The 25,205-nt window shown below is 36.5% G+C and overlaps 1 protein-coding gene across 1 annotated transcript in view; it reads left to right on the top strand.

The window, feature by feature from the left end:
• The first annotated feature begins 3,191 nt into the window (after window positions 1–3,191).
• The window catches only part of LOC106661869, a 39,128-nt gene continuing 17,114 nt past the window's right edge, over window positions 3,192–25,205 (top strand). Inside the window, exon 1 of the mRNA XM_014385593.2 lies at window positions 3,192–3,439. Within this exon, the coding sequence (XP_014241079.1) occupies window positions 3,395–3,439 (45 nt within the window). The 5' untranslated portion in view covers window positions 3,192–3,394. The remainder of the gene's footprint in view (window positions 3,440–25,205) is intronic.

The following is a 25,205-nucleotide window of genomic DNA, read 5'->3' as shown; positions in this document are numbered from 1 at the left end:
GAAAGTGTGCCTTTGTGCAAAAATTCATTATTCTTTTCAGGACGTACGAAAAAGTTAAAAATTCTTTTTTTTTCGGGTTATAATCGACATTACTATAGTATTCTTTTTCCTTTTTCTAAATCTTTACCCATATGTGTATCTCGTCATGCACGAATTGTAAGTTTTGTTCATAGTTTGTGACAAGTGTGAAAACTTGTGAATAGACTGGGTTTTACCCGAATTGTTTTAATTTTTTGAAATTTGCCGAAACGAATTTTTTTTCTAAATCAAATTGAACTTTTGCCAAACCAAAAACGATCGTTTTCCAAAACGAATTGAACTTTTTCAAAACCTATTGAATTTTTTCCAAACCGAATAGAACATTTTTCAAAACAGATTAAACTCAATTGAAACCAAACTAAACTTTTTCTAAGTCCAATAAACAGAACCTTTTCCAAATAGGATTGAACTTTTTTCAAAACGAATTATACTTTTTCTAAACCCAAACGAATGTTTTCCAATAGAAATTTAATTTTTCCGAACTTCAACGAACTATTTCTAAACTAAATTGAACTTTTTTCAAACCAGATCAAACTTAATACAAATCAAATTGCAATTTTTCTAAATCAAATTTAATTTTTTCCAGTCAAAATTCGACCTTTGTATATCAAACAACTAAATTGATTTAGAAAATGTTTCGTCTTAGAAATATTAGAATTTTGGATTAGAAAAAAGCTCAATTTGTTCTCGCAAAAGTACAGTTTAGTTTGAAAAAAATTTAAATAGGATGAGTTTAACTTCCGTTCCTCCACTTTTATTTTTTTTATTGGGGTGTTTTTGTGAAAACCCCACAATTTGCACCAGGCTGAATTGTGCTTTTATACACCATATCCAGAGGGTGTGTTCCATCCATGTGACAGGATGGATCCATGAGGACAGTATTGCGAAATTTTTCTTTCTGTACTACGAACAAGAAATTTACTATCAATTGAAATTATTGGTGATTGGTTGAAGAAGTTGGAGAAATTTTACTTTACTCGAAAAACACTGTACAGAATTTTTTTTGCAAATAGCTTGAGAACGGTTGCCCCAAATTAAAAACTGTTTGCACCTTTGAAATCTGGATCAAAAATCCTTTTGAAAAATGTTCATTGATGAGTGCCTTGCCATTTAAAATAATTAAGTTGTTATCCGTGTCCCGAAGTCGGATCAAAACGTTTTGGTTCATAAGACACTAAGATAAAAGAAAAAATTTACGTTCCTCGGGGTTTTTCACAAAATCGCCCAAATATAAACAATATGGAGGGGGGATAAAATTTAAACTCATCTTGTTTTTTTCACGTTGTTTTTCCCTCCATCCTATCGATCGAACTATTCATACAAATATTTATAGCTTCAATGGTATGACGGTCGGTCGGGGACTCATCACTAGTAGGGTCCCAGGTTCGATCTCACGCCCCCTCCCTATTTTTCTATTTTTATTATTATTACTAGAGACCGGATTTTTATGCAGTTTCATATTTTTTTGCCACCACATACGACCGAAGAAATCAATTGTCCATCTAGGTAGCTGGACGTTTTATAGAGCATATTTTTGATATGCTTTGATATATTCATTTGATATTTGATGAATATCGCATAAAATTGCATATTTGAAGGATTTTACGTAAAATCGCATTTATCGTGCAAAATATTTAAAATTGTATATTGGCTTTCAAGGGGGGCGGAAGCATAAAACAATATAAAAAAATAACAAGTTGACGAAAAGTTGGTTTAGTTCAAAGAAAACTGAAACAGGCCGCAACGATGGTAAGAGAAGATCTAGAAATACCGACAAAATAATATAAAACCCCTTCTTAGGTCTTATTTTAATTACAATTAATTAAGGTTTTTGGTTGAGATAAAAAAAGTCAATGGCATGAGCGGGATTCGAACCCACGATCTTCGGCTAGATATGCCACTGCTCTACCACTTGAGCGGTTACGATTCGGTTCGAATCCCGCTCATGCCATTGACTTTTTATCTCAACCAAAATAATAAATAATAATAAATTGTAATATATTCATTGGTCAAGCGGACCACGAAATTAGTGAATCTTATTTTAATATTCAATATTCTCACAAATTTTAAGTGACCATAGGCACTATGTCACTGAAGACAATTTAGAGAAGTACTTGTTTATTAACATTTATACTCAATTAGTATAAAATATATAATTTAATTATGTAAGTGAGAAAATATTTTTTTTAATGTAAATAAAATCTAGGGGTCGTCGTGGCCGCAATGGTTAGGCGTTGACACGGCGCTCATCACTGTAAAGGTCCCGGGTTCGAATCCAGGGGTTCTGCATTCGAACCCGGCATATATGTTCCCATTTACAAATGGGCTTTTTTTTTCAAAAACATCGGCACCCCGAGGGTTCAAATAATCTCGTAGTTGAAATACCCTCGTTCAAAAAAACCTCGTAACTTTTAACGTATTAATACTGCATATTATTGCATATTTCAAGGCTTTCAACTGCATATTTTATGGCATATTTTGGCAATTTTTACTGCATAAAAATCCGGTCCCTGATTGTAACTATTATAGGTTTTGGTCGTAGTACTTACAGTACTGTCCTTCAAGTTTTATGTATCTTTTTATGTAAGGTTTTGGTTGAAATGAAAAAGCTAGTGCCACGATGTTTTTCATTTCAATTAAATCATTACATAAAAAGATTAATTAATTGAAAGAAGTAATTTGGTCAATAGATCACTAAACATAATGGATTTAATGAAATAACTTCACAGAATATAGTTTTTAGAGTAAATCTTTGAATTTCATTAATTTTTATGGTATATTTTTGCTAAATATTAAATACAAATAATATTATAAGAGATAAAGATATTTTTCCAAGGATATGAAGTTCTTCGGTTGATGTTTCTATAGTCATTAATTAAATGATTAATTAGTTCACCCTTGAGTTGAAATCAAATCAATTGATATTTTGTAACAACAAACATACATACAGCATGCTTTGTTACACACTTGTTTATCCACTTTTTTTGGTTTTAAAATCTCAGTAAACCGTTCCGATGAGAATCATAGGATTTCAATTTAAATCCGTTTTAAAACGAAAGGTGAACCTGAAAGTGGTGTGTAGCATGTGGCTTCTACCTCTTGAGGGCCTCCGTCGGATGGAAAGGGAAATCTTAAGAGGGGGTTTCTGGGTCAGACGTATATATCTTCCCACCGACCTTGGAGGGGTTTTAGACGGTCGTCATCCCCGTGGGCATTGGCTCATCCCCGACATGGAGTGTAAATCAAGTGCTTCCCAGTGAAACAGACAACCCTCTCACAACTGTGACCGTTCAGTGATCCCGCTCTTTTTTCCCAATCGGGGCGAACATTTGACCGATCCGTCGATCTGACGCGAATGTCACGATATCAGAAACTAGGAAACGCCATGAGGATTATTATCGTGAGTACTGATTTTAGGCCAATATTTTAAGGTGGAGGTGTTAAAACGGTTAGACAATAAGTGCATCGGTTTTTAATATAATTTAAATAGTAAACTTGTTAAAATCGTCAAATTTAATTAAACAATTTCATCCCCTAAACCAAAATCATATCTTTAAGTTATAACTTCTTTCAAGTTTCTGCTATTTCAAATCAAAACAACGCCTTGTCAATCTGCATTGTTTGTCATTGTCCTGTTCATTCTGGTCCGCTCAGTCTCGCTGTATTATTATTATTTATTTTTTTATTGAACTTGAACGATCGAACTGTTGACAAATATCGGGTTAGAAAAGAAGAAATGTTTTATTTATTTAAAAATTAATAATTACAATAATTTTTAAAGTAATTGTTATTAATTTATTAAGAAGTGAAGCATTCATAATCTTCACTATTATTCGTGGTCCGCGTGACCAATTAATATCATTCAATTAATTAAGGTTTTTAGTTCAGATAAAAAAGTCAGTGTCACGAACGGGATTCGAACCCACGACCTTCGGCTTGATACGTCGCTACTCTACCACTTGAGCTATCGTGACTTCGATCCACTCGAGCACTAATTTCCCATCCCAACCCCACCTTTTAAATTTTCCATCCTTTTTGCCAATTGTGCCAAGAAAAATTAGAAAAAAAAGTGGGGTTGAGACGGGAAGCTAATGCCCGAGTGGATCGAAGTCACTCGGGCACTAGCTTCCCATCTCAACCCCAATTTTTTTTTAATTTTTCTTGGCACAATTGGCAAAAAGGATGGAAAATCCAAAAGGTGGGGTTGAGATGGGAAGTTAGTGCCCGAGTGGATCGAAGTCACGATTGCTCACTGCTCAAGTGGTAGAGTAGTGGCGTATCAAGCCGAAGGTCATGGGTTCGAATCCCGCTCGTGACTCTGACTTTTTTATCTCAATTAAAAACCTTAATTAATTGAAAGTCATCATAATATTGAAATAGGACTGACAAAACAAAAAGAAGGATACTTAAGAAGCCAAAAAGAAAGTTAGGTACAACAATTTTTTTTGCTTTAGAAACGATTGTTCAATGAGATACTTTATTGTTTAAATAATTTTCTCTTTAATTCAAAAATTTATACTAATTTAAAACCCAAGGAAAATCAGAAATACAAATTAGGCAAGGAATAATCTAACATATTTAACGTAAGTGTCGTTAATAAGTTTCTTTCCTAATTAACCACATTAGTCAAATTGGGGTCAATATCGTTGCTTGAAAGTACCAAAGTTTCATGTACCTTCCTTATACATTTGTTACCAATCAGAAAAAAATTTTTAAGTAAAGGAAAAATTAAGTCCAGATACTTTAAAGATTTTTTTTAAAATTACGTACTAATTTGAAAGTTAAAATAACAAACTTAAATTGTCCTGTTCATCCTGGTCCGCCCGGGGTTGCTGTATTTTTTTTAGTAATATAACGATCGATAACGACCAAATTTACTGATTCATAACTTCAACAGATAAATCACACAAAACCTATTTAAAACATTCATTACAGAATAGAAAGAATTTAAGCATAAACCATCTGAAATCGAAAAAGTTTAAGTTTTTTCACGGGATATTTGTTTAAATGTTCAAACTCTCGTGTACTCCGACGGAAAAAATTTTTTGCAATTTTTTTTCGTTACTTGAAAACCTTTTATTAAATTGCTTTAAAGAATTTTTCTTGCCGCTTGGATAAAAGTCAATAAATGTTTTTCAACGATACATTTGAAAAATCGAAGTTTCCAGCCTACCACTTTAAGTATATTTTACAAGCAGTTTATCGCTTTCATCTTAAAATAGATATTGTTCCATAATAGAAAAACAGTATAAATTTATTGTGAGATTTTCTCTTAGAGTCTGCGCGGTGATGAACCTGTAGGTTTGTCTTTCTTTTCAGATTATTTTTTACTGCCTCTCCTCGAGGTTTGGACTGCCGGACGCGCTTCGGCGTCTCGTTGTCGTCAGTGGATAGTCCGTGTATTATTTATTATTATTTTAATGTAACAGACAAGATTAAAAACGCCACAAGTCAAAATTCGTCGGATAAATATCGAACATTTTGTTGAAATCAGCGAGGTGATGCACCTGGAGTTTGGTCGTCTCCGCTAATCCTGGTCCGCATATTCTCGCTGGTTTTGTCTTCAGACGTGCATCGGTATTAATAATTTTTGTATTCTGTGATTTAAAATGGCTAAGTGGTTTTCTCTTGTCATCCGATCAAACTGGTCCGTCTGTTCCCGATGATTTGCTCTGCCTAACGTTTTTAGGCTTTTGTTAATGAAATATTTTTTATGGCTACTATGCCACATATTTGCCACTAAATATGAAAACTACCGAAAGAGTTTGATAAACAGCAAACGTGAGATATTTCGTTGAAGCCAGCTATTTCATGAACCTGTAGTTTGGTTTTGCTAATAATATTTGACTATCTGTTGTTATTGTTTGCTGGTCGTGTTTCGAATAATCGCCATCTTCAGTCGTTGTTCTGCCTGTTATTTTGACAAAAAAAAAAAAAAAACGCTAAAGACAAAATGGATAAACAACAAATGTGAGACTTTTGCAGTAGCAGCGAGCTGGTGAACCTGGAAAATCGTAGTTCTCGCTGATTTAATAAGACATGTATCAATATTCAATATCTTCCATGGTTAATTTGTTTTGCATGTTAAAAAATTGATTTGGTTTTCTCCTGTCTTTCTTGAAATGTGCCTGATTAAAAAAAATTGTATAAATATTTATCTCTTGGCAGTATTTGATCATTTCAACCCTCGTATTCTTGCCGATTTGGTCTATCGCAGGCATTTCGGCTTCTCGCCATCTTGTTTATCTAAACTATTCCCTCCACTGAAGATGGCTAGATGACCAAAACAGCGAGGGGGCAGACCAAAATGATCGAAAATTGCCAAACCTCAAATATTTATCTCGATTTTTATTTTATTTGGCCTTTATTTCTTCTATTCTGTCGGTAATATCATTGTTATTTATTTTTATTTTTAAGGTTTGAATTAGACTACCGGTCCTGTTAAAACACACCATTTAATCTACAGTAATAAATAAACCAATAAACGATATTGATAAGAAAAGAGTTTGAAAATTTTATTGAATTTTTACACCAAAAGCAAAGGTTTGTCAAATTATGTTTAGCTCTTATACATTGTTAGGTGTTCGTTTAACATAAAAAAATATGTATTCAATTTTTTGTTTATATTTTATGGCGGTGTTTTGTGTATTTGACCTATTCACGTACCCTAATTCGTAAAAATATTCCTTTTCTTATTTTATCTCGTATTTTTTCATGAGTATGTAAATTTTTTCGACACTAAATGTATGTATTCTTCTTGAAATCAAGTTATTGTTGGTCAAAGTCCATGTTTACCCACACCTACTTCTTTTGTACCATTGTTTTCAGTACCGGCCCAGCGTTTTTCTTCATCTCTTCTCACGAACTGTCTAGCTCGATTTATAAATTCAATTGTTAACATTATTATTTTTATTATTGTACTTATATTATAATAATGTTCAAATTTGCAATAAAACACTTAATATAAAGTAGCTAAGTGGAAGTACGAGATATCAAACATGCACAAATATAAAAATTATTGTTTTTCTTGGTAATTAATAGTTGAAAATTTGTAATTACTCAGACGTTGTGAGAAAGTACTAGCGACTATGATGAGAAACACGGTCATCAGGACATTTGTGATGAGGTAGGTTGTTGAGTGTAGGCAACCCGTTTTCCTTTCGAACCCAAGGGTCCTTTTAAAGCATTCCAAAGGAATAATAAAAACCTTTTAATTATCATTAAAACAAACTTTCTCTTTGTCTTCCTCTTAAAAAATTGGGGTTTAAAGAAGAAACCAGGTCGAGATTAGATCGATCCTTGGATGCATAGCAAGTGTCAACAAGTGCGTTGAAAAAGTGTTCTTCTTGTATTGTCGGACCGGATCTTAAAAGAGAAATTTGAAGAAAATAATCGAAACTTTGGAATCATAAAAGCTACTAATTTTCCAACGGTTCCTACCTTTGATTGCGGTTAGTTGATGTTTTATTATGAGATGCCAAAGCTGTTTATTTGAAAGAAATTAAGCTTGTTATTCTTTTCTTTTTTTCTATTATTAATATTCTACAGGCAAACAACGGCCACTCTAAGTATTTTTAATTACCTTTTACGCAATCCTCCATTGATAACCTTACAACAATGTTCGGTCCGTTTTAAACGATTAGAGGTAAATGAAAGACATAAAATCTCCCAGTTGTATTTACAATTGGATTTTATAAATAAATATTTGAATAGTTAATTTCTTCTCGTCATTTTTAAGTTTCGAATTTGTTTGAGTGATGGCTTTAAGAGATACAGATTCAGCTAGAATCATAGAATTGTTAGGAGATGGAAGAAGTCAAGCGTAGTGGCCATGGTGATTAACCCAGAAGTCCGAAGGGTCTACCAAGATACTGGAGGTTACTCAATAAGGCACGGATCAGGTCGCCATCGGGTTACATCTCAGGGAGGTAACTACTTGGAACGGGCTTCAAATCAATTTTTGAAGCGAATGGTTATGTAGTCCCGACTTTGTTGAGATCAAGCAACAACTTCGACAAGTTAGAAATGGTAATGTCAGTTTATGCACTGTAAGGAGAAGATTTTCAGAAGCTACATTACGTTCGAGAAGGCCTGCCACTGGTCCAGAATTTCTGACAAGGCACAGAACAGCTCGGTTAAGTTTCGCAAGGAATCACTTCAATTGCCCCGAGCAAGATTGTACTAAAATCTTGTTTCCATAGGAGTCAAGGTTGTTTTAGGTTTTCCGAAAGCCTAAAGAGGATCTGAATAAGAACAGGAAACCGACATTCGACTCCGGAGAAGCTATGTTGGTGTGGTGTCATGGTTTGGACAGTCTATGGAAACTTGATGTTTATCGAGGGTTCCCAAACAGCTGTTGTTCCTTACACGCCACTAAATGGCAACGGTTTTATTTTTATGCAAGACCCTACATAGCTAGGATCATTAGTACCTACCTAGATCGGGCTTCAAATCAACTGAAGTGAACAGTTATGTAGTCCCGACTCTCTTGAGATCAAGCAACGACTTCGACAAGTTATAAATGTTAATGTCAGTTTATACACTATAAGGCGAAGACTTTAAGAAACTCGATTGCATGCGAGAAGGCCACTGGTTCAGAACTTCTGGCAAGGCACAGAACAGATCAGGTTAAGTTTACAGTTAACAGGTTAAGTTTCGCAAGATAGAACTAATGGTTCTTAAAAAAATAAACGACAAGAAATGAAAGGACTGACTAGATTATTTACCAAACTCAACTGTCCACAAATTGGATATCCTCAAGTTTTAACTCGATTGTTCTATTACTTGGCTGAATGTCATAAAGGAAACACATTTGTAAAATATGTACACTAGAATAAGACAATAATTTGATATAAGGACCACACCTTTACCATAATACATCAAATTAAACTTCAAGTGGTTCTCTTCAATAAGACAATAAAACAGGACCTTCGTATTTTGAAGCAAAAGGTGGCCACCATTAATATTTTAATTATATCTTAGGCAATCCTCCATTGATAACCTTACAACAATGTTCCGTCCGTTTTAAAGGATTAGAGGTAAAAAGACATAAAATCTCCCAGTTGTGTTTACAATTGGAATTTATAAATAAATCTTTGAATAGTCAATCAGTTCTCATCATTTTTAAGTTTCGAATTTGTTTGAGTGATATTGTAGTTTTAAGTGATACAGATTTGGCTAGAAGCAAAGCATTGTTGGGCGAGGAAGATGAGAAGTCTATGTGGCCGGGGTGCTTATCGAAGAACGACTGCCCAAAGGGTCTTCAATCGAAGATACTAGAGGTTACTCAACAAGGCACGGATCAGGCCGCCATCGTGTTACATCTCAGAGAGATGATCGTTTTATTGTTTCCAATGTACACCATAATCGCCATTCTATCGCTGTTGAGCTCAAGCGACGTCTTCAACAAGTAAGAAATGTTAATGTCAGTTTACGCACAGTAAGGTGACGACTCAGAAGCTGGATATATACGAGAAGGCGTTCCAGTGGCAGATCATCTGACAAGGAACGGAACAACTCTGTTAAGTTTCGCAAGAAATCACGTCAATTGGTCTGACCAAGAGTGAACTAAAATCTTGTTTTCGGATGAGTCGAGGTTTTGTTGGAAGTCTTCCGACGGCCGGGAGAAGGTTTGGAGAAGAACAAGAGACCGACATTTCGACTCCGGAGAAGCTAGGTGGTGTTATGGTTTGGACAGTTTATGGAAAGTCGCACAACTTCATCGAGGGTTCCCAAACAGATGCTGCTCCTTACACGTCAATAATTGGCAAAGGTTTTATTTTTATGGATGATAATGGATCATTGGTAACTATTTGGAACCGGCTTCAAATCAATGTTGAAGTGAACAGTATGTAGTCCCGACTCTATTGAGATCAAGCAAGGATTTCGACAAGTTATAAATGTTAATGTCAGTTTATACCACTGTAAGGCGAAGACTTTCAGAAGCACGATTGCATGCGAGAAGGGCTGCCACTGGTCCACAATTTTTGACAAGATATAGAACAACTCGGTTAACTTTCGCAAGTAACCACATGAATTGGCCCGAGCAAGATTGAACTAAAATCTTGTTTTCGGATGGGTCAAGGTAGGTCATTAGACAAGATAGGTATTAGAAGTCTTCTGACGGCCAAGAGATCGTTTGGAGAAGAACAAGAGAGCGATACATCCCCGCAATATTTTCACTCCGGAGAAGGTGGTGTCATGGCTTGGGCAGGCATTTCTGTGGAAGGTCACACCAATTTGATCTTTATCGAGGGTTCTCTAACCGTTGAGCGATATATCGAATATCCGAAGAGGTTGTTATAAGCCACTAATTAGCGACGCTTTATTTTTATGCATGACAATGCTCCACGCAGCTAGGATCATTGGTAACTACTTGGAAGGGGCTTCAATTCAATGCTTCGTGTGACCAGCATGTAGTCCCGGCTTAAACCCAATCGAATAACTTTGGGACGAATTGTCAAAGAGGATAAAAAGTAGCCCAGTGATGCCAGAGAATTTGCAGGAATTAAGATTAGATTGGAGGAGTATGAAGTAATACCCACAGTACTAGATTCAAAACCTCATAAAATTGATGTCACGTCGAATGCAAGAGGTAATCGACGCAAGAGAGGAAATATTCCGTTCTGAATTGAACTTGAATGTGGCTACTTTTTTGCTTCTCAGTATATATTTTTCAAAATAATTATTGAAACTAAAGATCGGGTGCGATAAACTCCAACATTTTTTAGTTTAAAACAAAATCTTTCATCACAAATAATACTTTTTTGTTCAAACAGTACAGTTGATGCATAATATAATTCTAATACGAATGATGTTAGGTAGTAAATTAATAAACCTATAAATTAATTAATGAGCTAGAGTTAATTCTAAGAAGGTATTGATTTATCATGATTACAGGGTAAGGATGAATTACAGGAAAATTAGTCCTATAATAAACCGAGATGATATTACCATTATTACCACTTGTTACCACTTCAAACAAGGATGTGGTTAACATCGTGCCTGCGTAATTATGAGACCAATTTACAAAATTAGATGATACGTTACAATGAAAATTGTTCTAATTTTCATAAAGTTAAGAAAAACTTCATCCTGTTCCTCTTTTCTCTTGTTCTGTCAGAATAATCATTTCAGATAATGAAGATTTTGCTTATAAGTCGAGTTGAACAATTGCATAAATATTTTTTCTTTAAATTTTGTACAATGATAAATTTGACAGAAAGTCACGTAGCACCAGATGATGGCCATCTTCAATGATCGTCTGTTATTACGACTTTTCTAGAGTATTTGCTTCAAAGTAACAAAAGATAGACGGCTGGAGGTTGATCTGACGCGGGCAGATCAAACCAGCGAGGCTATGCGGACCAGGATGATAGGAGACGACCAAGGTTGAGGTTCATCACCCCCCTGCGACGAGAAATCTCACTATTTTAGAAATTGTACATCTCCGAATGGGGCCGCGCCGGCTGAGCTTCGTGTGTCACGCACACGGAATTCGATTCGATTTCCCGTGTTGCCCCAGGGGTTTTCGGATGCTAATTTGAATTTAGCGAATTCAGATTGACGAGTAGCAAAAAGACTGCCACTCGAGCTTCATTTTAAACAAGAGAAACCACTTACACACAGCGCAGACCATTGATGATAATGAAAATCCACATAATGTAAACATGGAACAATGAAGAACCGCGACGAAACATCTGACAGGTAAAACCAGCGACGAGAATATGCGGGGACCAATAAGACCAAGGGGGACCAGAGAAGACGAAATTCCATGTTCACCAACTCGCTAACTTAACAAAGCGTCTGACGTTTATTGTTTATTCGATGCATTTCGAATTTTGCTTAATATTCTCTATTATGTCAATATAACACACAGACCTACTACTGAAGATGGCGAGAATCCGAAACGGGAACTGTAAACTTAACAGCGATGAGAGATAGTCATGAATTAGTTGATTTCAACAAAATGTCACTTTGTTGTTTACCAAACCTACTTCGGTATTTATCATATTCGGTAGTTAGTGTGTAGAAGCCAGAAAAACATTTTTCTTTATTATGAAATCCTCAATCATATCTGCCAGACTAAATCAGCGAGAATAGACGGTCCAGGATGACCAGAGACGACGAAATTCCATGTTCACCAACTCGCTGACCACATCAAAACGTCTCACATTTGTGGTTTATTTAACATATTTCAACTTTTAGCATCTTCAATGCCTAGTAAGTGGAACTTGTAGCTTTTTTTTGACCGGCGAAACAGCAAGGCGGACCAAGATGTTCCGAGATGACAGTCAGGAAATTTCAAGAATCACAAACGAAAAAACGGCTCGACTAGACAAGCAGTACAAGCCAACTAATATTGCTATATTACATCAAACAGAACAGCCACTAAAAAACACGGAATGCTGAAAACCAACTAGCAGAGAAAAGAGCGAGATCAGGCGGACCAGGATTACAAGAGACTACCAAACTTCAGGTTCTTTACCTTGCTAAATTCAGGATAATATCTCGCTAATGTCAGACGTATTTAGCAACTTTAGCATCGCCTTGTCTGTGGCACTAGTTACCATGTCAAGTAAGTTTCTGTTATTCTGACGGAGAAAATGACAGCAAGAATAGGCGGACCAGGATGTTCGGAAACAACCGAACTACTAATCAAGACTCACAAGAGAGAACAACTTGGCTATTGTTAAACACATAATACAAACCAACCACATGACTACAGACCGGCACTGAAAAGGGTAAAATCCTGAAACGCGTCTGACAGACAAAACCAGAAAAATAAGCGGCCAGGGCATTTTTGAACCGATCGTACAACTACTTTAAAAAATTGGTCACAAAAAGCCCACTCAATTTTAAACAAGCAACATAGACCAAAATGTCTTTCTTTATCAGTTCGGATATACCAATCGCTGAAAAAAACGAAATATCACAGACAAAAGTAGGGAAAACATGCAACCCGTGATGATCAGCGACACGGACAAGATACACACAACATCTGGAGACAACGATATGCCGTACCACGTCCGACAGACCAAATCGGCGAAAATAGGACCAGGATGGCCTGAGACGTTAAAGCTAGCTCATTACCTCTCTTACTTTAAAAAAATATTACTATCAGATGTGTTTAGGCATTTAACATCGTCAGTGTCTAATCTAGGGCTTAATCGTCTTAAAATGGATATTTTGTTTATTGTCAAAGACCAAACCAAATAGAATAGAATGATTGGATACAATTAAACTAGAAATTTTAAGAACCCCATAGAATCATTGTTAAATAGACAACAGAGATTAACTAAAGAAAAAGACGAAATGTAGAAACGTATCCGACTGACAAAACCAGCGAAAAAAGGTGGATCAGGATGACCAGAGACGTTCAAGCTTCAGGTTCATCACCTCGCAGACCCCACTTGTTGGATCAATCTTAAACATGACATTTGACAAGAAAGAGGCACTCGAGAGAATCGTTTCCTGTGGTCGGGTCAGATTTCACGTTCGTGTTTTCAATAAATCGTTCGCGTGAGGAAACCGCGATAATTGCCGTTTCTTAGACTTCATCCTGTGGGAATGGGTGTTGTTTTAAAAACAAGATTAATCCCTCCTTCGTAGCGGCGGGCTCCGTTGGAAAATCCTCTTTGTCCACGGTCTTACAATTGTCTAGAATGTAGGAAAGGATCTCGACCCGACCGTGCTGAAGAACCGGGCCGAAAAATTTGCAAATTGACACTTTGCGTCTCAACTGCTCTCACTCATCTCGTAGTAGGACGGGCCGTGTTGAAAGTAAACGATGCGGAGGGAAAGTAGCCTCGTAAAGGAGCAAGGACGAAGGATAGCTTATTTGATCTATCAAGAGACGGACATCAGTTTCGTTTTCAATACGATTCATAGATTTCACCGTGGCAATCATTTTAAATGCATCTTCTTTAGAAACTTTTCTCTTCATTTCTTTTTTTATTTCATACTTCATCTAAGTTGTTTATTCCCAACAAATTGTATTTTTAAGGATCTATTAACCTATGTATACCACTAAGTACTGAAAATTTTTAAAATTTGATACATGATAAAGCAATAAATAAAGTTTTAAAAATAAAAATATAAAATTAAGAAGCAATACAACACAATTTATAGGAAAATGTCCTAAATTAATATGTTTCATAGAATTTAAGTTAGTAATTTACACGCTAGAATCCACTTTTTGTAAAGGGTGGTTCTGCATTTTTGTCGTATCTGGTCCGCCTAAGCTCGCTGGGTCTTTTTGTCATAGACGTTTCAGCATTTTACCTTTATCAGTGGCAGGCTAACTTATGAGGTTGGTTCGTGATCTACGTTCCCAATGGGGTCGCAATGTCTTATAATATTAACATTGAGGTTATTTAGAGTGCGCCCCTAGCCGTCAGATTCTCACGTTTAGATTCTCGAGTTAGGAGCGACTCACCTCCGTGCACGGAAAATTTGCTTCTTCCGAGAGGTTCGGTGTAGAAGCCCGCAAATCCCCAGACTAATGGACAGGCATGCTGACTTCTCCCGCTTGCCCCTTCCGAGGGGGTGGGTTGTTGTGCACTTAACCAGTGCACTCAACCAAGGATACATAAAAGGGGTCGAAATGCATCGGCCAAGTCTCCCACAACTCCATCTCCTTGGGTGTAGGGGCTACGCTAGCGTCGAAATCTCCAGATGCCCTCCGGCCGCGGATTCGATTTTAGTGGAATCTCTAACCACCCTCTAGAGGAGTGGGTAAAGGCAGCCCAGACAACCACCAGCGACAAGCATCCATCCCTGTCCACCATTCCTCACGCATTTGAGGGACGCCTTCAGCGTAGTCATAGCTCCTCGCTGGCTAAACGCTCTCGGCAATCCGATCCATCAGATTCCCATGAGGTCGGGAGGTAATTCGGAGGTCATACGCAAGTACTACGGTCCACGGCCTCGAATGAAACACAGCCTCTTCCTAGGTACCCGCCAGGGGTCTCGCCACTCAGGCACTGCAAGTCCTTACCCATGCAGCTGGGCTTGAGGAACCTGGAACGAAAATACGCTGCCCCGCAGTTCAGATGGTTATGCACCCTGGTTCGTAATATGTGTTTGTGTTTAAGTTTAAGCTAAGTCTCTAAATCTTGTGATTCTCGAAATTGGTAGTTCATTCGTGTCTGAACATCCTGGTCCGCCTATTCTCGCTGGTTTTACCTCAGAATAAATAAAACCATCTTTACACGCAACAGACTAGGCACTGAGGTTGCTAAATGCCAAAATATATTTGACATTTTTGAGATATAATAATAATTGTCTGCGAGGTAATGAATTGGAACTGCATATACCTTCTATGTTTAGCTTGCCGTTGAAACAGGCAAAACCAGCAATAATAGGCGGACCAGGATATTCGCAGACGATTAAACTTCTAATTTCAAGTATCCCAAGAGGAAATCACTTAGCTTTTAGCGGAGCACAATCACACCAACCACATGATAAGCCGAATAAGGCGAAAGGCCGAAACCCCTGACAAACAAAACCAGCGAGAATAGGCGGACCAGGATATTCAGAGATGATTAAACTTCTTATTTCAAGATGTTTTTTACAAGTGTTCGCAACAGCAGAGGTTGTGTCAATCCTCGGGGTGTCGGTGTTTTTGAAAAAAGACCAATTGTAAGTATGTCCAGCGGCCCTGCTTCGAACCCGGGACCTTTATCGTACAGTGATGAGCGCCGTGTCAACGCCTAAACCGTTGCGGCCACCGATGCCCCCAACTTAGCTATTGTAATCACATAACAACAACCACATGAATTTACAGGCCAGCCACTGAAAAAGGCGAAATGCTGAAACCTCGACCAAACTGCAAATTCGACACCTCGCACACCCCCATAAAGAAATCTCACAAATTACGATTTTTATGCTGATGATGTCGTTTCAAAGACCTGCTAGGTTTTGTGATAGACTTAAATCAAAAAGAACAAAAAATAGGTTTCGTGCTATTATTATTTTTGTTAAGGTTTTACGAGATAAGTAAGATAAAAGATAAAAGTTTACATAAATGAGCTCACGCTTTCATTTTTTTTTCTTCTGTGCTTGTAAGCTCAGCAGCATAACACATCTCAACAGTAGTAATTGTGGACAATAAAATATGATATTGTATTAAACCAATTCGTGTTTGTAAGATGAAGGGTAAGGTGATAATCTAGGAATTTTGAAAAATTGAGTGAATATATATATTATGTTAGATGACATGATATTGCACACTGTTGTACACAGCTAAACAGCTAAAAAACTAAATGTAATTTGGCATTTGAAGCTTAATAAGGTTAGATCATATTTAATATAATTATCATCCTAAATCGAAAATATTTTTTCGATGTTCATGTTGATCATTTCTTTTTAACTTTCTAATGTTAGAATGAATTGCAAATATCGAAATTGTCGAGATATGAGGCGAATATCGTTGAGTCATTTTATTGCTTATACTTCCGTCGAACAATTTTTTCGCTTATTTTCACAAAAGATATCTCAATTACCGGCATCCTTCAGTTTCATATCGATCAGCTCGAAAAAAATTCCGGCAGCACTTCGGCCGGTGAAAGTCGTAAAATGAATTATGTATAACATGTCGTACTGTCATTAAATTAATCCCATTGATATTCTCGCGATGGTCACCGTTTTCACTTGGGACGAAAGACACCGGTTTTCACCCCCAATTGGAAACTATTGAATGAAATTATTCCGAAGGCGTGTGGACATTTGGCCGGTTTTTGGTGCCAATCCGACGAATCGCACTAGATTAACAACACGAATTATCGTTTGTAGAAAACCTGTACTAAAAGTCCTACAAGCTAGCCTGATTGAACATAAATGAGGACAGTGAGTAAAGTAATTCTTGTCATATAGGAGGGCTTAACGCCCAACTGCCCGTTGAATGTCATAAACGAGGGCTTGATAACATTACATTACTTTTTTCACATTATTCTCAATTAAAATTCCACGGGCTGAGACGGCATTTGAACCCCGAACCCTTTTCTAACGAGGCAATACCCAGTCGGACGCCCGAACCATTCGGCTACTGCGGTCCTCATTAACTTAACATTTTTTTAGAAGAATGTGTCAATCTCAGACGAAATCCGTCTACGATATTCGGGCTGTTTTTTCTTAACGAAATATTCTTTAATTAATTATTTGAATGGTACATGGCGTCTTTCTTTGCCTAGAAGAGGTCGTCGATGAGTCTGGCACTCGGGTTTGCTCTGGAAACTAAAGAATATCCTCCCTCATGCGAACTATCTCATACTGAGATCATTTGAGAGTAGGTGTTCCTCAGGGAAACATTCTTGGTATATTTCTTTGTTCAGTATACACAGCAGTTATTACTATACATGTTAACATTTTTGAACACATACCTTCGGTGATGATACCGCGCTTCTTTGCAATAATTTGGCCTCTCTGATATACACCCAACACTTACCAAAGCACCAAAATAAATTTGAAGCATGGTTCACAAAATGAATTCCCGAGCGAGCCGCCTCCGCGAGGCCCATCCCGGACACAATAAAGAACTGTGACAAAGTGCTCGCCAGGTGGATAGAGATGCGACCGTCTAATAGACAAGACATAATAATAGCTTCCGTCTATAATCGAAAAAGCTATATAGCAGCGCAAGCCAAGAAGCTGCAAAGAGCCAGATATGGCTTAGGAGCGGCAAAACACAAAAGGCACAGACGGTTCACAAAATGAAGAAAGAAAATAAACCTAACTAAAAGGGTAAAGATAAATTTTATCTTGCGAAAAAATATTTGACGCCCATTGAGCATAAATGAAACTCCATTGTTTACCACTCACCTTGCGCGTTATTTTCGATTTTTAATGGATAAACTGACTTGGAATCCCCACACAAGACTAAAAAGACAAGAAACAAACCGATGATATAAACGACTAAAAAGATTACTTGACTCACGTTCATAATTAGACATTGAAAACGAACTTTTAAAATATGAAACATTTCTGGGCTATGGTTGTGAAATGTGGGGCCCACCCAAAAATTCCAATCTATTCAGTAGAAAATTCTCCTTCAAAAAACCTTGTTATTTTTCAAATCATTCTATCCATAACGACCTCCAGTGAAATTTTGATAATCTGACTATTTCATGATTTGTACGATTATTTTTCCTATTTTTTCTACTGATTATAAGGGTATTTCTTTAATTTTCATTTTTTCCTTGTTTTAAAATTCAATTGATTTCATTGAAGTTACCTACCCTGTACCTCCAACAGGGTTAAAACTTTAATGGAGAGATAATAACAGCCTAATGAGGGAACGTCCCATACTCAAGGCCTCCAGGACATGAGCAGGGTATTTGAATTCAAACAAAATTTGAACAGACCTAATTACCAAAAAAAAGAATGGAAAAAAATAAAAAGTCCCCTTCGTGCTCAACGCTTCTGATGGCACACTAATGGATCTAGAACTCAAGAAGGTACAGTGGGAGGAGAGTTCGGTCCTGGAACCAAATACTCAGCTCCGTGGGAAAGTACACCAGCATCTTCCATGCAAGCGTTGTATTCAGTTCAACCCTCTCACAGGGTACAAAACCAAGCAAGGTCAGGTCAGATAGCCTGGTGACAACTTAGAGCACTATGCCCAAACATCAATCTCAAATTTCTCCAAAGTCAGTGTCACGAGTGGGATTTGAACCCACGACCTTCGGCTAAATACGCCACTGCTCTACCACTTGAGATAGATCAAGTGATCTTTATTTTCCCTCCTTTTTGCTCTTTTTCAAATGTCGTGTAATCTATGTGTTTCTCTGCGACAAAGGAAACGGCCACGGAGAGATTTAGTGAAGTATACTTCATTTCGCTTATTAAGTCCATTTAGGTTACGTGGTCTGATTGGCCAAATAAATTATTTTCAATTAATTAATCTTTAAGTAAGATATTGGTAGAGATAAAAAAAAAGGAAAAATGCCAAAAAGGAGGGAAAATTCAAAAGGTGGGCCGAGATGGGGAGTTGGTGTCCGAGTAGATCGAAGTCGCGATAGCTCAAGTAGTAGAGCAGCAGCGTATTTAGGCAAAGGTCATGGGTTCGAATCCCGCTCGAAACACTGACTTTTTATCTCAACCAATACCTTCCTTAAAGATTAATTAATTGAAAATAATTTATTTGGACAAACCACGAAACCTAATCTACATTTACATATCTATGTTTTTCTCTACTTTTTCTTTTCTTTTGCTCCAAACTCCCGCACAAGGATTTTAGCTCACTGTTTATTTTAAAGTTGTTTTAATTGTACATTATTGTAAATGAAAGTATCGGATTTCCTAGATATCAAATCACCATAGGATACATGTGGTCCGACTAGCCTGCTCGAATCAGTAATTACTGATACTCTCTAGTTGTTATCATTCCTAGGGATGACTAGCCGTACTGTAAACATTGGTGAAATTTCTAATTTTATTTTTACAGACTCATCCATAACCATATGGGTGTAATGTCTTGTCACCGGATACACTTCCAACATTATAAACCCGTTAAGGGACACGACATCTATTATCGAAATATTGTATATTTTCGGAGTTAAAGAACATTGAAGAAAGATCTCCCGGAGCATAAATCCCGTTCAATGTAGTAACAAAAAGCGGAGATTTAATGAAAGGTCCTAAGTGGAAAAACGCCAGGAATGGACGGTTTTACGAAGTGTGATACGTGATAAATTATCTGATAGACGCAACACGCGCTTCATTCTTTTACTATGTGAAATAGACATGTACTCTCCGAGAAATGTTAGATATAAACCGACAGTTTTTTAACGATTAAAAGAACAACTTGATTAAATGTTATGGGATGTTTTTCTTTTGTACATAACACTAAGAAGAATGCTATCATCATAACTTCTTATCCTGATAAATTTTGAAAAATTTACTAACTTATTAAATGTGGTGTTTTTATTAATCAATCTTTATGTAAGGTATTGGTTGAGATAAAAAAGTCAATGTCACGACACAACTTGATTAAATTTTATGGGATGTTTTTCTTTTATACATAACACTGAGAAGAATGTTATCATCATAACCTTTTTATCCTGATAAATTTTGAAAAATTTACTAACTTATTAAATGTGGTGTTTTTATTAATTAATCTTTATGTAAGGTTAATTGAGATAAAAAGTCAGTGTCACGAGCGGGATTCGAACCTACGACCTTCGGCTAAATAAGCCGCTGCTCTACCACTTGAGCTATCGTGACTTCGATCTACTCGGACACCAACTTCCCATCTCAACCCAACCTTTCGAATTTTCCCTCCATTTTGCCATTGTTCAGGTTAGATTGAGATGGGAAGTTGGTGTCCGAGGAGATCGAAGTCTCGATAGCTCAAGTGGTAGAGCAGCGGCTTATTTAGCCGAAGGTCGTAGGTTCGAATCCCGCACGTGACACTGACTTTTCTATCTCAACTATACCTTACATAAAGATTAATTAATTGAAAGATGTTATTTCGTCAATCGTACCACGAAATCCAATGGGTTTTTATTAATCTTGTGGATATTCTTCAATCAAATATCGCCGTTTTTTGTGAAAGCTTTGTAATTGTTTGAAAGATTGTAAAGCGACGAGTTTTCAATGCGCGCATTTTGTCGAAACTCTATGGCGGTTTTTCTTCATTTTCTCTTTCGCCGGCCAAAAACAGAATCTCTCAGTTTGCTGATTCAAGTACGGCGGCCTGTAAAACCAAAATCAGATACTTTCTCCGTAATGACACCTACGGCGAATGTACCAGTATAATCACCGGTTGAAATCGTTGCGGTCTGCGGGGAGAGAATCCGTTCCTCATTGGGCAAAAGATTATTGAATTTTCGTTTTTTTTGCTTTGGAAAACCGTCCCCCCTCGCGCACGCACTTTCGCACGCACACTCACCTCTATTTAAAAAAAAAACAACTCTGAATTACCATTTGTAGAGGATGAAATTTGTTATGCATTTGCAAAAAGGTTTTGACTGCACGAGTTTTCAAAAGAGAAATTAACGAACATTAACATAAATCAACATTTCTCCCTTAAAGAAAGCTATTCGAAGTGCAAAACTTATTTAACTCTTTAAAATTTACTTTCCGAATAGATTTAAGTGTTGCTAAACTGTGAATTTAAAAAAAAAAATCTTTTAAAAAATTGTATACAAACATAACAGTACAAATCGACATAATAAAAATAAAAGAGTAACAATATATTTAGACTATTGCAAAATAAAAGAAATCCTTTGGACAATCTTTAATACTTAATTAGTTTGTCATTCTCCTCATTCTCTTTCCGAAGTTCAAAAAAAGGACAACACGAGAGAACACGCACGCACAACTCGAGTGAACATGTGGTTAGATGGTCAGTGGTCTCTAATCGTCCTGATCCGTCTGTCCTCTCCGGTTTGGTCATTTCACCATCTTTTGTGCTTAGTTCATCTGTAATTCTCCTAAGTCTCTTTCCTTACAGCTTAAAAGAAGTACAAAAACGAGAGGAATACGCAAGTGAACTTGTGATAAGATAGTAAGTGGTCTCCTATCATCCTGATCCGCTTTTCCTCGCCTGTTTCGACTGTCATTTCGCCATCTTCTCTGATTCAGTGTGTCGTTTTCCTTCTTATATAGCTGTTGAAAAACTAAAAAAAAGGAAAATAGCGAGACCAAACGAACAGACCCATCCAATGGACGTGTAGTTCAGCGCGACATGCATTTTTCTATGAGAAGGCCACAATGTATTACTTGTGAGTGAGAACAATGGAAAAGACTATTGTCGAATAATATTTAAATATATGTAACTACAAATCGCTGCAATTTCTTCAAAAAATAGAATAATTTATTTTCGTATAGATGCATGTAGACTCGTCAAGTTACAAATAAATTAATGTAATATCTATATACAGTCATATACAGTACAGTATATACATCTATATACAGTTTTATATATATATATATATATATATACAGTGTATCACACGTCAAGTTACAAATAAATTAATATAATATCTATATAGTGTCATACACAGTACAGTATATGTATCTGTACAGTAAAAACATAACATACAGTCATACGTATAGATATATAATATCTATATACACTGTATGTAGACACGTCAAGTTACAAATAAATTAATACAATTAGACTTAAAAAATAATTACATAATTATCGCAATAAGGTATCATGGCCTAGGAAAACTTAAAAATTCGTTTAGATCGTAATATCCGATTCCTGCTCGTATCCGTATTGATAAAACAACCATATTTGATTTTGGTTTGAATTCGTTTATGTATTCCCATGTCAAGGAGGAATCAATATTCAACCCCAAAATCTACTGAGCCGGCCAAAAACAGTCTATACTTCCAATATCCATAAACGTCAAGGGTATACATCTCCAAACATACACGACCTGAATAAAACCCAAGTCACCCAAATATATCTAAGTGATCTTTTTGCGAGACTTCCAGACGGACACCTTATTTACACCAACGGATCCACTCCTAAATGGACTAGTAGGTTATGCATTTTTCCTGTACAGAACTACAGAAAAAAGTTTACATTCCCACAGTAATTATCTAAATACACTGCAGAATTGGTTGCTATCAGAGAAGCTATGAAGTCTGCGAACAACTAGCAAGACAGTGGTCGTATGTACAGATTACCTTAATTTTGTCCAAAAACTTCGCAATGATAAAAAGTTGTATATCTCGGACTACATAATTATAGAAATCCTTGAACTTGCAGCAATGATCAGGTCTAAAGGGCATAAAATAGTAATCACCTTGATCAAAGGCCAAACAGGCCAAAAACAGTCCATACTTCCAATATCTGTAGATAAAGGGTCAAGGGTACATACATGTCCAAAACATCCACCGACTTGAATAAAACCCAAGTCACCCTAAAATATCTAAGTGATCTTTATGCGAGATTTCCAGATGGACATCTTATTTACACCGTCGGATCACTCCTAAATGGACTAGTAGGTTGAGCATTTTATGATCCTGTACAGAACTACAGTAAAAAGTTTTCACTCCCACAGTATTTATTTATATACACTGCAGAATTGGTTGCTATAAGAGAAGCTATGAAGTATGCGAACAACTAGCAAGAAAGTGGTCGTATGTACAGATTGCCTTAGTTCTGTCCAAAAAATTCGCAATGATAAAAAGTTGTATATCACGAACTACATCATTATAGAAATCCTTGAACTTGCAGCAATGATCAGGTCTAAAGGGCATAAAATAGTAATCACCTGGATCAAAGGCCATACAGGGTTCAAACAAGATGATGCCGTAGATCGGCTTGCCAGAGATGCCACCACAACGAGCAATTCTCTAAAAGCGCCTGTACCCAGAAAAGATCTTCATGCTATATTAAGATTGCAATTGCAAATAAATTGGCAAATTGAATACTTGTCAAATAACAAAGGGATAAGATACAAAAATATGTTTCCCTTGGTAGTACGTGAATCTTGATTCACCAAAGAAATTAATACAACCAAGGCATTTTGCAAAACATTAGTAAGGTTAAGATCCAATCACGAACTGGGCAAGGGATATCTCAACAGATTTAATAATAATCCCGTCACCGAACTGAGAGGACTGCGTAACATATGAAGATCATCATGCACTGCAAGAAACATTCTCATGAACGCAGAAATTTGTTCGACAATCTCTCAAATGCGAAAGAAAGAAATCTTCAACCACCTTATGTATACAAGCTCTAATATCGTCAACCGAATTAGCTTTGAATGGCTGTATAAATATTTTGGAGTCAATAAAAAAAAATCATTCAAGGAGGAATCAACATTCCCCCCAAATTCTTACTGAGTCGGGCTAAAGACAGTCCATACTTCCAATATCTATAGATAAAGGGTCAAATTTATCACCGTTGAAGCCGTTCTTTTTAATGTTGATATTTACACTATTTTTATGAATCCAGCTGTTTACTTGATGTAACGACTCATTTAAATTTAAACTAACAACATTCAATCGCACTTGAATCCACTGTAATGACAGTGCCATCATCTGCGAATAGTTACCAAAATCCAACCTTAACAGTACTGACTAAGTCATTGATGAAAACGTTAAATAGGAGTAGCCCCAAAACTGCGCCCTGTGAGACCCCTGTAATAAAAGGAATTGTGGAGGAGGAAAGCCCATTTAAAAATACTTTTTGATAACGACATTTTGACCTAAAACGATCCAGGTAAACACTACATAAACCAAAAGTTTCAAGTTTCATAATTAAGAAGCCATGGTTGACAAGATCAGAGGTCCTTAGTTAGATTATAGATACCACTAAAATATTTTTTCTTTTTTTTTAATTTATTATTTTCTCAGATATATGAGAGGGCATCCTCGGTGGACAGTAATTTTTTGAACCCAAACTAGAATTTTGAAAATAAATCAAACCTTTTTATTTAAGGTTTTGGTTGAAATGAAAAAGTTAGTGCCACGAGCAGGATTCGAACTCACGATCTTCGGCTCAATACGCTGCTGCTCTAACCACTTGAGTTATCGTGACATCGATCCACTCGGACACTAACTCGCCATCCCAACGTACAACCTTTCAAATTTTCCCTCCCTTATGCCATTTATGCTATTGTGGATCGAAGTCACGATAGCTCAAGTGGTAGAGAAGCGGTGTATTGAGCCGAAGATCGTGAGTTCGAATCCCGCTCGTGGCACTAAAGTTTTCATTTCAACGACAACCTTACATAAAAAGATTAATTAATTGAAAGAAGTAATTTGGCCAACAGACCACGCAATATAATGGATTTAATAAATCAAACCTTTCAGTGTAGTCTTAGGCGGTTATTAATTTTCCAATGATTTTATTAAAAATAGATAACAGGGCAATAGATATAATAAGGCAAATACTTTTGATTATTTATTAGCTTAAAAGACCCTTATTATCTGGAGTTATTTGCAATAAATTAAGTAAGATGGAGGTGTTTTTGATGGAATGATGTCAATGATATCGAAGTCCTGAGATTTATTTACCTTCTGACCTTTTTAGTGTCTTATCACCAAAAAAGTCCCGTTGGAGGCCAATTCGAACAAATTACAGATCATCTTTCGCACTGTAAAAGAAATACAATTTAGAAAAAATCATTTCAAAGGGGGTAAAGGTCAATAATTAAGAAGTTCGTGAGCCTTGAAAAGAAGTAGGATGTACGGATAAG

Source organism: Cimex lectularius, unplaced genomic scaffold, assembly GCF_000648675.2.
Source record: "Cimex lectularius strain Harlan isolate CLEC.00 unplaced genomic scaffold, Clec_2.1 scaffold34, whole genome shotgun sequence".
NCBI lineage: Eukaryota > Metazoa > Arthropoda > Insecta > Hemiptera > Cimicidae > Cimex > Cimex lectularius.
This window is presented reverse-complemented; position numbering and strand designations above follow the sequence as displayed.